Source organism: Leopardus geoffroyi, chromosome B4, assembly GCF_018350155.1.
Source record: "Leopardus geoffroyi isolate Oge1 chromosome B4, O.geoffroyi_Oge1_pat1.0, whole genome shotgun sequence".
NCBI classification, from domain to species: domain Eukaryota; kingdom Metazoa; phylum Chordata; class Mammalia; order Carnivora; family Felidae; genus Leopardus; species Leopardus geoffroyi.
In genome coordinates this window covers 95,243,616-95,259,125 of record NC_059341.1, presented here as the reverse complement: position 1 = coordinate 95,259,125, position 15,510 = coordinate 95,243,616, and the positions used below count along the sequence as shown (strand labels likewise).

Below are 15,510 nucleotides of genomic sequence, written 5' to 3'. Positions count from 1 at the left end.
TGGAACTCACGACTCTGAGATCAAGAGTCGCATGCTCTTCTGACTGAGCCAGCCAGGTGCCCCAATGTTTTTAATTTAGATTGTGAGCCTTCAGGGAAGATGATCAGACCTGGTTTTCCATTCATGCATTCATTTAACAAATACTGCTTGAGTACCTACTATGTGCCAGTCCCTGGGGAAGGCAGACATGGGGCCGGTTCTCATGAATCACACATTCTAGTTATTATTCTGACATAACTGCAAAATAAAAGAAATTCCCCAAGTGCAGAGTGAGAGCTACAGAGGTTGCACATAACCGAATTGCACCAATCAGTGCCGCCATGGATGTAGGAAGCATTTCCTCCATCCCATTGCAAACTGGTCAGTACAAACAGTACCCTTCCTACACAACATGTTTAATAGTTTGTGTTTATTGAGCAAACTGCTATGTGCTGGGCACTGTGGCTAAGGGCTTCACCTTCTTTAATCCTATCAACAATCTTTGCAAGATAGAACCTATTATTATATTTATTTCTCAGTGCAATTCAGTAACTTGCCCAAGGACACTTCTACATATATATTTACCCATGTATTTATGTTTATTTGTACACCAAGTAGCTTGTCAGCAACATAACATTTTTAGCAGTTTTTAGTAGAATATTAAACTCTTTCTGAATTCTTTTAAAATAGGTCAATGCAGGGGCACCTGGGTGGCTCAGTCAGTTAAGCATCCAACTCTTGGTTTCAGCTCAGGTCATGATCTCACAGTTTGTGAGTTCAAGCTCCCTGTCTGGCTCTGTTCTGACAGTGAAGAGCCTGCTTAGGATTCTCTCCCTCTCTTTCTCTCTCTGCCCCTCCCCTACTCTCTCTCTCTCTTAAAATAAGTAAATAAACTTAAAAAAAAATAGGTCAATGCAGTATAACATGAAGAAAAGAGAGTAAATGGGGGCAATGGCCCAAACACCATATCAGTCCTTAATAAGATACAGATTAAGGTCATGAATATCTTCCTGGGGAAGGGCCACCTGGGGAACACTGGTGGGTCAGAGGGAACAAGCTGGGTTTCATGGCATTTATGAATTGTACTAGGAAGGGAATAGTGCAGCTTCTCCCTTACTGACACTCCTCTTCATTGAAGAGGGTGTACTTTAAATCAATAAATGATTAGTCTTCACTTTTTAAGGTAAATGTTACCCTATTTGATGAAAGTTCTCTTTATTCATTAATAAAACCATCACATTTTAACCTTTGCAAGAAAGTGAATACCTATTTCCCCATTTGCACATAGAGTACTAACTATCAAAAGGGAAAAGAGGGATTTAGGGGATTAATGGAAGTCCCCCTGGGATCTTCTGAAGCCATAGATAAGGAATGAGGTTGAGTTAAGGCATCCACACAGATCTTGCAGCCTAAGGCCATATGCATGTGGAAGCTGATGAATTTCACTTGATAGAGGCAATGTATTAAAAAAAAAAAAAAACCGGCAGAATAGTATTTCTGAAATGAACATGTTCTGTACTTATTTCTCTAAACATCTTTTTGAAAAAACTATTAAAGGGGTAGTAATTAAATACCTAAAGTGCATGAAGATGCAAACAAGGGAGTCTATCAACAGATAAATGAAGGGAAGCATTTTTGATCAATTTCTCTAAACACTCTTTTTTTATATATATGTATAAAACATTATCACTGTGCATTACAAATAAGTCTATTTACCTTGTTGGTTTTTTTGGGAATGGCCTTTCTTGGAGAAGATGCACTAACAGCTCTGCTAAATTTGCTTTAAAAAGAGAGAGAGAATGTTAATTACCGTTCAAATGCCTCTCCAGGAGTTACACGACAAAAGCCCAGGCTGCCACTAACACAGCAGTATGATTTTTTCTGTAATACAGTGGTAATTTTACAAAGGAAAAGTCAAGGCAATTGAGAGTTCCTTTTGAGAAAAAGAACCTTAGTAAGCGTAAATGAATGCGTTAAATGTTGTATTTCTCTTTTTCTCATAATTAGACCCCAGGAAATGTGCATTTACCTCCTTAAATGAAAAAAAAAAAAAATTAGAAGTTTTTCCCTGAAAACCAAAGACGATTTTCTAAATTTAGAAATGGCCACTTCTACTCCTTAAAGGAGAAGTCATCCTTTGGTAAAATGCAACATTTCCTAAAACACCTTGCTTTTAAACAGATACTTCACGGTTTGTTTCATTTTCAAAGCAGCAACAGATAAAATAAGAACATTATCACATAAGGCAATTGTGTCCCAAAACATTCTAAAAACAGAATAGGGACTTCATTAGCAGAAAGTAGTGGTTGCTGCTTGATCAGAAAGACCATCTAGTTTGATCTGGTTATGGAAAGGCCCTATTGTCTCCTTTCTCCTGTGGTGCCCCTGGATATACCTGATGGAGCTTGCTTCACTGGCTGAAGACTTGAAACTACTGAGCCGCTTTAGCCTGGCCAGCTTTCTGTTCCATATTTCTAACTCTTCTATTCTTTCTTCAAGGTTGTTTGTTAGTTTGCAGAGCTGCTTCACTGCGCCCACATTTTCCATAAAGATCTGGTCCTGGAAAGGAAGATAGTACAGAGGGCATAAATTTGCAGTTTGAGACCACCAGGGAACTGTCTGAGCCTATTCAAAGCCAGTTAAAGTATACCACTGAAAATAGTTATATACACACCCAACCTCAAGTTCATTCAAGACAAAACTGGAGAGGTTTGCAACTTGAAATGATCTTGCTAAACTGCTGGCTGTGTAGTCAAACTGCTTGTGTTCAATTTGCAATAAAATGGAAATATGTCCTTGTAATCCAAGAGAGAAAATGGAGCGGAAGGACATTGTCAAGTTTGGAATCTGAAGATTTATTTTGTATGGCCATTATACTATATTTAAAACTCATAAAAAGAAAGAACTGGCTTCTGAATGTTGATTTGTGTGTACATCACTAAATCCTCATAAGAAATGATTCTTGTTCTTCCTGGTAAAATGCATCAAATTACTTAGGTGAAGGAGAAAGGAATGAAGACCTGGGCTTTTCTCTGAGTTCTGCCACTTACTAGATGTGAGACCCCATATAAAACAAAACAACTTCTCTGAGCTTCAGTTTCTTCATACTGAGAAGATAATTCTTCAAGTGTTAATTTCTGCTTTAACATCTCATGATCTACCATGTACAATTTAAATTTAGCCTAACTCCCAAACAAAATTTAAAATGATAACACTTAATTCTATCTGTTCAGGGAAGGTCACTGACACATCAGAAAGAGCAAGAAAGGGAAACCAACCAAAGCCAGAGTGTGCAAACCATCTCTTCTCTAACCCACATACTGTAGTTGTCATAGAAACATGTGTGTCTGTCTCTCAGCCATAACAAAAACACTGGAAAGCTCTCATCAACCCATATCCTGATCCTGTGACCTCCCCTCCTTTCCCCCTCTCTGTTTACAAGTTCAGAATGCCAAAGAATTCTTTGGGGCTCATAGAAGCTGATCCACTATGGTAAAATGATGAGGTCAAAGCCAAAAGAGAAAGATTGTTTTGTAGTTGGGGGATGAAACTCAGGGCTATGTGTCTTTGAGATTCTCATGATGCAAAATGAAGCTTTAAAGGTTTCAAACACTGTAAAGCAACCACTCAGAAAGGACTCAAAAGCTCAACATTACAAACTTAAAGCTTAGTTCATGAAGTTTAAAGGCATGCACACTGGTATAAAACACGACAGTAAAGGTAAATATATAGTCAATTTCAAAATACTCCAATACTGTAGTATGAGATGTGTAACTCACTTAACTCTAGTATAAAAGTTAAGGACAAAAGTACTAAAAGTAACTACAGCTACAATAATTGGTTAATGGTGCATACATAAAAAAGAGGTAATTATGACATCAAAAACATAAAATATGGAGATGTGAGTAAAAGGGTAGAGTTTTTGTATGTGATCAAAATTCAGTTGTTATCAGCCTAAAATAAGCTGTTATATCTATAACATATGTTATATAAATAAGCCTCATGTAACTATAAAGCTAAAACTTACAAAAGATAAAAAGAAGAGAGTCAAAGCATACCACCACAGAAAATCAGTTCACAGAGGAACACAGTGAAAGAGGGAGAAAGGAACAAGGGAACAGCCAAAAAACAATGATTAAGATGGCATTAATAAGTCCTTCCCTATCAAAAATTACTTTAAAAATAAATGGATTAAATTCTCCAGTCAAAAGGCATAGAGAGAGCGAATGAATTTTAAAAAGACCCAACTATACGCTGCTCCCTACAAGAGAGATTCACACCAGCTTTAAGGACACATGTAGCCTTAAGGAATGGAAGAAAGATACTCCATGCAAATGGAAACCAAAAGAGAGCAGGGGTAGCTATAGTTACATCAGATAAAATAGAATTTATGTCAAAAATTGTAACAAGAGACAAAGAAGGTCATATAATGCTAAAGGGGCCAATTCATTCAAGAGAATATGTATCTATATATGTCTATATCTATGTGTGTGTATACACACACACACACATATATATATATATATATATATATATATATTTCTCTATCTCTCTATATATAGATTAGATATTGGTATATCTATATCCAGAAAGAGAGAGAAAGAGAGAGAGAGAGATCCAACATCAGAGCACCTAATATTAAGCAAATATTAACAGAACCTGAAGGAAGAAATAGAAGCAATACAATAATAGTAGGGGAGGGACTTCAGTGTTCTACTTTCAACAATGGATAGCTCATCCAGACAGGAAATCAAAAAGGAAACACTGGGCTTGAACTATACTGTAGACCAAATGGACCTAACCGACATATACAGAAATTCCACCCAACAAAGCAGAATACAGTCTTCTCAAATGCATTCAGAATATTCTCAAATCTAGATTATATTTTAGGTCACAAAACTGCGTTACAAATTTTAGAAGATTAAAATTGTACCAAGTATCTTTTCTGACCACAATGGTATGAAACTAGACATTCATAACAGGAGGAAAACTTGAAAATCCACAAGTAGGTGAAAATTAAACAATACATACTTGGAAAACTAATGAGTTAATGAGGAAATCAAAAGGGAAATAAAAAATATCTTGAAGCAAATAAAAATGGAAATGCAGCATAATAAAACTTATGGGATATAGCAAAATAGTCCTAAGAGGGAAGTTTATAGCAATAAACACCTACATTAAGAAGAAAAAAGAAAGATTTCAAATAAACAACCTAATTTTATACCTCAAGGAACTATATAAAGAACAAACTCAGATGAAAGGTAGTAAAAAGAAAGAAATAACAAAGATCAGAACAAAAATAAATGAAAAAGAGACCAGAAACACTACAGAAAAGATAAACAAAATTGAGTTAATTATTTGAAAAGATAAACAAAATTGACAAACCTTTACCTAGATTAAGAAAAAAAAGAATGAGAGAGAAGACTCAAATAAATAAAATTAGAAAGGAGAGGTGACATTGCAACTGATACCCCAAAAACAGTAAGGATCATAAGAAACTACTATGAACAATTGTACTCCAACAAATTGGGTAAGTGGATGTTCCTAGAAACATACAACCTACCAAGACTGAATCATGAAGAAATAGAAAATCTGACAGGCCAATTAAGAAAAAGGAGATTGAATCGATAATCAAAAATATATCAGGGTGCCTGAATGGCTCAGTTGGTTAAGTGTCTGACTTCAGCTCAGGTGATGATCTCACGGTTCATGAGTTCAAGCCCCACATTGGGCTCAGCACTGGCAGTGCAGAGCCTGCTTTGGATCCTCTCTCTCTCTACCCCTCCCACTTGCTCTGTCTCTCATTCTCTCTCTCTCTCTCTCTCTCACTCTCTCTCTCTCTCTCTCTCAGATAAATAAGTAAACTTCAAAACAAACAAACAAACAAACAAACTTCCCAACTAACTAAAGTCCAGGACCAGACGGCTTCACTGGTGAGTTCTACCAAACACTTGAAGAAGAATCAATAGAAATCCTTCTCACCCTCTCCCAAAAAACTGAAGAGGAGAGAACACTTCCAAATTCATTTTAAAAGGTTAGAATTAACCTGATACCAAAGTGAGATAAAGACATTACAAAAAAAAAAGTCAATTATAAGCAATTATCCCTGATAAACAGGATAAAAAATTCTCAATGAAGTATCAGCAAATCAAATTCAATAATCATTAAAAAGATCACACATCATGACCAAGTGAGATTTATTCCTGGGATACAAAAGTGGTTCAACATATGCAAATCAATCAATGTGATACACCACATTAATAAAATCATATCATCTCAATAGATGTAGAAAGTGCATTTGACAAAATTCAGCATCTTTTTTTTAATGTTTATTTATTTTTGAGAGAGAGATGAGAGAGAGAGAGAGAGCAGAGGAGGGGCAGAGACAGAGAGGGAGACAGAAGATCCAAAGTGGGTTCTGCACTTAGAGCAGAGAGCCCAATGTGGGGCTTGAATTCATGAACCATGAGATCGTGACCTGAGACAAAGGTCTCAGGACTAAGCCACCCAGGGACCCCTCAGCATCTTTTTGAAAAAAACTCTAGACAAAGTATAGATGGACTATACCTCAACATAATAAAAGCCCTATATGATAAGTCTATATCTAATATTACACTCGATGAAAAGCTGATAGCTTTTCCTCTAAGATCAAGAACAAATCAAGGAAGTTCACTCTCCCCATTTTTACACAACATAATACCGGAAGTCCTACACAAAGTAATTAGACAACAAAAAGAAATAAAAGTTATCCAAACTGGAAATAAGTAAACTGTATCTGTTGCAGATGATATGATCTTATATACAGAAAGCCCTAAATATTCCTTCAAAAAACTATTAGAATTAATAAATTTAGTAGAGTTGCAGGATACAAAATCAACATACACAAATTAGTTGCATTTCTATACATTAACAATGAACTATTTGAGAAAGAAATAAAGAACCCCATTTATGAGGGCATTAAAAGCAATAAAATACTTAGGAATAAATTTAACCAGGAGGTGAAAGACCTGTACATTGAAAATTATACAACATTGGTGAAAGAAACCGGAGACATGAAAAAATGGAAAGATATCCTATGTTCTTGGATCAGCAGAATTAATACTGTTAAAATGTGCATACTACTCAAAACCATCTACAGATCCAGCGCAATCCCTATCAAAATTCCAATGGCATCCTTCATAGAAATAGGAAGAAAAGTCCTAAAATTTATATGGGACCACAAAAGATCCCTAATATCCAGAGCAACACTGAGAAAGAACAAATCACACTTTCTGATTTCAAATTATATTATAAAGCTACAGTAATGAAAATAGTGCTAGCATAAGAATAGACATATAGACCAATGGAATAGAATCGAGAACCCAGAAATAAACCTACACCTATATGGCCAACTAAAATTTGACATGGGAGCCAAGAGGACTCAGTGAGGAAAGGATAGTTTCTTCAACAGTGTGGGGAAAATAGGATATTCACAAGAAAAGTATGAAATTGAACCCCTATTCTACAAAAGTAACTCTAAATAAATTAAAGACTTAAATGTAGACCCAAGACCATAAAAATCCTAGAAGAAAACACAGGGAAAAAGTTTCTGGACATTGGTCTTGGGAACCATGTTTTGGATGACACCAAAAGCACAAGCAACAAAAGCAAAATAAACAAGTGGGGCTAAATCAAATGAAAGAGCTTCTGTACAGCAAAAGAAACAATCAACAAAATTTAAAGGTAATCTACAGAATGGAAGAAAATATTCGCAAATCATATATTTGATAAAGGGTTAATACTCAAAGTACATAAGGAACTCACACAAATCAACAGCAAAAATAAAAAACTAAAAAAAAATAATCTGATTAAAAATGGCAAAAGACATGAATAAACATTTTTCCAAAGAAGACATACAAATGACTAAAAGGTACATGAAAGGATGTTGAATATCACTAATTATCAGGGAAATGCATATCAAAACTACAGTGAAATATCACCACATACCTGTGAAGATGACTATTTTGAAAAAGGCAAGAGATAACAAGTGTTAGGGTGTGGGGAAAAGGGAACCATTGTGCACTTTTGTTAGAAAGGTCAGTTGGTACAGGCAGTATGGAACTCAGTATGAAGGTACCTCAAAAAATTTCTGGGTATATGTCTGAAGGATATGAAATTACTGTCTCTAAGAGATATTTGCACCCTATGCTCATTGCAGCACTATTCACAATAGCTAAGATACAGAAACAATCTAAGTGTCCATTGATTGATAAATGAATAAAGAAAATGTGATACACACACACACACACACACACACACACACACACACACAAATGGAATATTATTTAGCTATAACAAAGAAGGAAATCCTGCCATTGTGACAACATGGATGGACCTTGAGGGCATTATACTAAATGAAATAAGTGAGACATAGAAAGACAAATACTGTATGATATCACTTATGTGTGGAAGCTAAAAAAAAAGCCAAACTCAGAGAAACAGAGAATAGAAATGGTAATTGCCAGAGGCTGAGAGATGGGGGAACTGAGGAGATGTTCGTTAAAAGGTACAAACTCAGTTTAAAATGAATAAGTTCTGGGGATCTAATGTACATCATGATGACTATAGTTAACAATCTTGTATTATATACTTGAAAGCTGCTAAGAGAGTAGATCTTAAATGTTCTCACCACATGCACACAAAAGATGATTGTGTGGGTGATGAATGTGTTAACTAACCTTATTGTAGAATCACTCTTCAATAAGTATGTGTATCAAATCATCATGTTGTATGCCTTAAACTTGTATTATACCTCAACAAAGCCAAAAAAATTCAGTTGGTAAGGGAGGATAGTTGGTGGGGGGTTTAATAAAATGAGATCGGACACAAATTGAAAACTGTCGAATTTGCTAAGTATATACGTGGGTTTCACTATTAATCTGTTTGTGTATGTTTGAAGTTTTTCATTAAAAATCTTAACAAATAAATTGGAAAGCAAAAACAAAAACAAAAAATCTCCTGAAAAAAGCTCTTTAAAATTTTCTAATTGTTACAAATTTTTGCTTACTTCTAAATTTATTTTAATAAAAATAAGGCAGCAATCACGAAGCCAACAATATTGTTCTATGGTTCTAAATCACAGTAAATGTCATATGACCATTCACTATGTTTACATTGTAGAAAGCTTTATACTATAATTATAACTGGTCACTATGTCCAAGCAGTGGTCCCAGACCACTGGGAATCCAGACAGATTCCCAGCCATCATCTCTGACTCCTCCTCTGTCCGCTTACCCACAGGCGATCCCACCATGCAGTACTATCCGTTCAATGTCCCAAATCTCCTGAATCCACCCACTTTTATCCATCTTCAATGGCACTACTATACCTAATATTCTTTTCTATTTTCTCAGCAACCAGCTTCCTCTTCTTTTTTAATGCTTGTTTGATCCATGAATTTGATTCCAACTGAGAGCAGGCCATGGAGAATGATACTAAAGTCCCCTCTAAACACAGTAATTTCATTCTGCAATATCTACCCAATGGGACTTTTCATGCTGCCTCACGAGATATGAACGATTGGCTGCAATTGTCCAGTTACTTGTAAATAATGATAAAAAGCCAGCTTTGATCTCCCCAACTCAAGTTTACTAGCACCATACATCTTCTAAGTAGATCCAATAGGCAAGAAGATAATTCATGTGTTTTCCTACTTAAGAGGAAATAAAGATGGAGAGGGAATTTACTACTACCTTCCTGGTTGTAATTATGGCCCTGACTTTATGGATCCAATAGAAAATTACCAAAAAATAAATTTCTAGGACATGTTCTAGGGACTGACTCTGACTAAAATACTTCTGACTTCTATCCTCTATCACCATATTGAAGCCAGTATAAATATGTTCAAAAACATAATCCAGAATTTTCTGAAAATATTCTTTTCTATGCAAGTGATAAGGTCTCTGTGAGTTCACTTTAACCATGAACATGCACCTAGATCCCTGAGGAACTTTATCTAAATACACACATCTGGGTCCTATGTAAAGGTTTATATTCATTAGGACTCGGATGGGCATAAGTCTGGGGCATTTTGAAAAGCTTCCCCATCTAATACCCAGTGTTGGTTCATAACTATTTTATCATTGAACCTAATTTAATTATTCAACTCTGTCCAGTTATTATTAACCATATTAATGGGACCCACTATCTCAGCTGACATGTAGCTTTACAACTGTGATGCAAAAGTCATGAAGCCAGCTTGCCACCAATAATTGCTCGGGAGACTCTGGGGGAAAACAGAAACTGCTTCAAATCACACAAGAATCTTGTGCCCATGTAAGACTCGCTTTGGGGTGAAGGTACAAATGGACAGCATGACATATTTTCTGAAAAGACACGTGGGGCAGTTTGGCAAGTATATGTGCACATGAAAACAACAAGGAGCAATATGAAATCAGAGCAATGCTGAGCTTAGAGGAGGTCACTTTCTTAAGCCCTATCCTTTCCCATAGCCCCCTTCACTCTCTGTGCTCTAATCACATTGAACCATTTGCCCTTTGCTGAACATATCAAGCTTTCTCTAGTGTCTGGGGCTAGCACAGCACAGGCTGCTCCCTCTACCTGAACCACCTGTCCTCCCCCACCTCCCACTCTCCTTCCACTTACTGTCATATTTACCTATATTGTAAACACCTAGAGATAGGGCCGCATCTTGTCCATAGTCGATGTTCCAATACAGGCAGAAACTCAGTATGGATTTGATGATTAAATGAACGAATATTCTTACCAGGACTGTTCGTGTCATGTGGCATTGAGAGGTCATAGCACCATTCTCTAGTGAAATAAAGAGTGGCCAAACCTCAAGTTTATTCTTTTGTCTGAGGTTGCTCTCAGAAAAGGAAAAAGATTGAGGTCCAAATTCCATTTCCATGTTAGGAAATGTCCATGGAAATGTGGGTGAATTAAACAAAGAAATACTAGTGTGTAACACCCTCAGCTCAATGGGCGACTGGTTGGACAGTATCCAGCAAACTGGTTTCCACTCGGGTTAGGTCCTTTCCTCTTTGGGAGGGTTTGGCTCAGGAAATGGATAAAAGTCCTTCAGTGCCTCCTCGCTCCCCAGGTAACCCTTGCAGAACACAGTTTGCAGGCTCCCGGGTCCCTGGCATCTCTGATGACAAAGGAGCCTACAACAGGAGCCTCCAGGCAGAAGAGCTCATTCCTTTTCTCTCTGGGGGGCTGCAACTTGTCCTCTATTGAACACTAAATAAGGGGAATGAAGTCTGATCACAAAGCAAGCTTTGAGAAGTTGAAACAGGCTCTTCTTATTTCTTTCCCAGAGACAGTCACAGACTTGAAAATTTCTCCTGGTGGCATCTGATGTTGCATGAACTAATGTTTTATAATAAAATGATGGGAATAAAATAGCCTGTAATTGAGCATCATGAAAATGACTACCAATGGGAGAAAAACCTTTAGCCAATGGATGTGCCAGGCAATTATTTGGCCTTTGAATAAACTCAGCTTTACATCTCTGTCCAAGAGTTTATTTTGTAGATAGCTCACCAGGCCTTGATACGGATTTAAAAAATAGAATCCCGGGGCACCTGGGTGCCTCAGTCAGTTAAGTGTGCGACTTTGGCTCAAGTCATGATCTCACGGTTCGTGGGTTCGAGCCCCGCATCGGGCTCTGTGCTGACAGCTCAGAGCCTGGAGCTTGCTTCGGAATCTGTATCTCCCTCTCTCACTCTGCCCTTTCCCCGGCTTGCGCTCCATCTCTCTCTTTCTCCAAAAATAAACACTAAAAAAAAAAAAAAAAAAAAAAAAAAGAATCCCTAAACCAGAAAAGCAGGCTGCTGAGTTATACTTTAGTAAAGCATAAAATTCCAGGTATTAAATCAGTGGCTTGACTAAACAGGCTTATCTGATTTTCAAAGTATTGCCACCACCTGCTGCCACAATATTTAAATTGCAGTCTTAGGTGTCTGGAATAACATCTTCTTTTCCTAACAATTCATTACAAAAATTTTCAAGCACACAGAAAAGCCTACCACTTAAATTCCACAATTAGCATACTTTCTCACATATCTCCATCCATCCAACCATCTTGTTTAAATACATGTTTTAAAATAAAAAACACTCCTGTATCCCTCGGGTAAATTCCTAGCAGTGTTATTGCTGGGTCATAGGGGAGATCTATTTTTAAATTTTTGAGGAACCTCCACACTGTTTTCCAGAGCGGCTGCACCAGTTTGCATTCCCACCAGCAGTGCAAGAGGGCTCCCGTTTCTCCACATCCTCACCGGCATCTATAGTCTCCTGATTTGGGTGATGGGTATTGAGGAGGGCACCTGTTGGGATGAGCACTGGGTGTTGTATGGAAACCAATTTGACAATAAATTTCATATTAAAAAAAAAGATAATTATTAGCAAATTTAAAAAAAGAAATAAATAAAATAAGATAAAAAACAAACGGAGACTAGACTTGAAAATTCCCTGAGCAGACAAAATTAGTTTACTCATTTAACAAAGCTTAATTTAACTTATTTTGCACAACCAACTTGACATAGGTCATCTCTTGCTTGTGCCTCTGGAAATCAGCAGCAAAACATGAACTGTTTCCCAAGGTTGACTAATTTCCTATGATTTAAGAAAATTCTAATATTATAACCAATCAGAGTGAAAAATAAACAGTCACTGCCTTCTCTCTATACAAGCTGTTTCATAATAATACACCCTGGATCCTTATTCCATGTTTTGGCTTCAGCGCTCCCAGTTTGCAAACCATCTTTTTTGTGTGTGCACAATAAACTTTTACTAATCACTATTTTGGTGATCCATTGGTTTTACTTCTGTTACTTCTGAACTTTTGACACATGAAAATAATGAGCAGTAACTTTTTAAAAGAAGACATAACTACAAAAAGAAATTTTCCTACAAAACCAAATTTCCCAAGAAAACAATAAATGTCATGTTTCTCTTTAAACTGTTACTACCAGAGGGGAGCCTGGGCGGCTCAGTCAGTTAAGCGTCAAACTTTGGCCCAGGTCATGATTTCCCTGTTCATGAGTTTGAGCCCCGCATGGGGCTCTGTGCTGACAGCTCGGAGCCTGGAGCCTGCTTCAAGATTCTGTGCCTCCCTCTCTCTCTGCTCTATCCCCGTTTGCGCTCTGTTTCTTTCTGTCTCTCAAATATGAGTCAACATTAAAAAAAAATTTTTTTTTTGAATGTTTACTACCAGAAACAAGAGGATTTTTCTCCCTGCTTCCAGTGTGAGGAGCTCTTAGGAAACAAGATGGCCTACAAACAGATGATCAGTTGTTAAAATATCCAGGGTTGCTTTTTTTTTTTTTTTAATTTTTTTTCAACGTTTATTTATTTTTGGGACAGAGAGAGACAGAGCATGAACGGGGGAGGGGCAGAGAGAGAGGGAAACACAGAATCGGAAACAGGCTCCAGGCTCTGAGCCATCAGCCCAGAGCCTGACGCGGGGCTCGAACTCACGGACCGCAAGATCGTGACCTGGCTGAAGTCGGACGCTTAACCGACTGCGCCACCCAGGCGCCCCCAGGGTTGCTTTTAATAACATACTAGCTGTAAGGCGATCATCAGGCTTAGAGTCAAATCAATCATGTGAGTGCAACAGAGAACGTTTACCTCCGACAGGAAACTTATCGCCACTGCCAGTAAATGAGTTCTGCTACCTCCCTTGATGAAAAAAGATTAGATTTTTAAACCAGCTGCTGACTAGGACATTTAAAAGCCCCCATTTTGGGGGAAGGGGAGCAGGAGATACAGGCTTCCAGTTACGGAATGAAGAAGTCAGGGGGATAGAAGGCACAGAACAGGGAATACAGTCAGTACACAGTGGAAGGGTAATAGTGTTGTGTGATGACAGACGGCAGCTGCACTTGTGAGCGTAGTATGATGTACATAAACTTGTTGAATCCCTGTGTTGCACACCTAAAACTAATGTGACGTTGCGCGTCAACTCTCCTCAAACGTTAATGATTTTAAAATAAATAAATAAATAAATGCCCACGTTTGGATTCTGGGCCAGCCATATGAACTCAAACTAATATGAATTTTTTTACAACTCAGTTATTCTGGATAAAAACATAGCATGTGTCATTCTGTCAAAAAAACATCAATCATTTCAAAGACAGCTGAGGTGGTAGCCATCTCTGAGTGGCATCTGGAAAAAAACTATTAACAATTAACCATTTATTAGGTTAATCCTACATTACAGACCTAAAAGTTGTGGTCTTTTTTTTTTTTTTTTTAAGTTTCTTTATTTATTTTGAGACACAGTGTGAGCTTGAGCTAGGGAGGGGTAGAGAGAGAAGGAGAGAGAGAAAAAGTCCCAAGCAAGCTCCCCCTTGTTAGAGCAGAGCCTGATGCGGGGTTTGAACTCCCAAACTGTGAAATCATGATCTGAGCCAAAATCAAGAGTTGGCTGCTTGACAGACTGAGCCGCACAGGCACCCCAAAAGTTGTGGTCTTAAGAAAATTTATATTTAAAAAAATCATTTAAAAAAAAAGCAATTGCTTCCATGGGGGAAAAAGTGATTAAGGTAGAATTTTAAGTTGCCATACTAAAGTTGTATTTACTGAGAACTATAAAGAATAAAGTAATTTGGTCTGTATAGTAATGAAAGTGACTTTATAATCCCCCAAACTTGCTGAGCCAGGTTTTGGACAAAGTCTTACCTGATGCTGAAATCCATGCTCTTAACCACCTTGCCATATACGATCGGTGATTTTTCAGTCATCAAAATCAACAAGATTTTGTTAACGTTCATTTTCTTCCCATCCCGTCTCTTTCCCCCTCATGTCCTCATTCATCCTCTCTGCTCACTTGGCTTTCTGACACTGTGCTTGCCCCTTAGTCTCCTGCATTAGCCCAACCCTCTCAGCCTTCCCAGGTCTTTTCCTTCCTCTTTGGGCCTCAACTAGAAGAAATCTGCTGCTTTTAGTCTACTTTCTTCTTATTCCGTAAGAACTGAAAGCCTATAGACCAGGCAAGTAGCAGGAAGTAGGGGTGGGATGGCCCAGGAAGCCCTTGTAGGGAAGCTTCTCCTAAGCATCATGTCAGCAGATCTGGTATTTCAAGGGAGCCAGAAATCCAAAATTTGCGTGAAGATCTCCTAATTTTTAAAAGTTATTTATTTATTTATTTATTTATTTATTTATTTATTTAGAGAGCGAGCAGGGGAGGGGCAGAAGGAGAAAGAGAGGATCCTAAGCAGGACACGGGACTCACAAACTGTGAGATCATGACCTGAGCCAAAGTCAAGAGTCAGACGCTTAACTGCCTGAGCCAGTCAGGTGCCCCTAAGATCTCCTAATTTTTATAGATATGCAATAAATTTGAAAAATTTTAAAACACCATGAGGAAAAGAAGAGTGTAAGCCAGACTTGGCCACAGACTTCTGATCTGTGACCGGCACCCATAACCTTTCCCTTATTAACATCTTCACCCATGTCTGCAGCTTCTCCTCAAGCCCTACTGTGCTCTCAGTCTCCACACTCCTACTCGCCACTGGGCATTTT

The 15,510-nt window shown here is 37.7% G+C and overlaps 1 protein-coding gene across 5 annotated transcripts in view; it reads right to left on the bottom strand.

Annotated features, from left to right (window-relative positions):
- The window catches only part of MYRFL (myelin regulatory factor like), a 134,954-nt gene that overhangs the window by 20,835 nt on the left and 98,609 nt on the right, over positions 1-15,510 (bottom strand). For all 5 annotated transcript variants that reach the window (XM_045465388.1, XM_045465391.1, XM_045465389.1 and 2 more), the window contains exons 14-15: positions 2,375-2,538; positions 1,696-1,759 (exon numbers count right to left, since the gene is read on the bottom strand). In XM_045465388.1, coding sequence (XP_045321344.1) covers positions 1,696-1,759; positions 2,375-2,538 — 228 coding nt within the window. The remainder of the gene's footprint in view (positions 1-1,695; positions 1,760-2,374; positions 2,539-15,510) is intronic.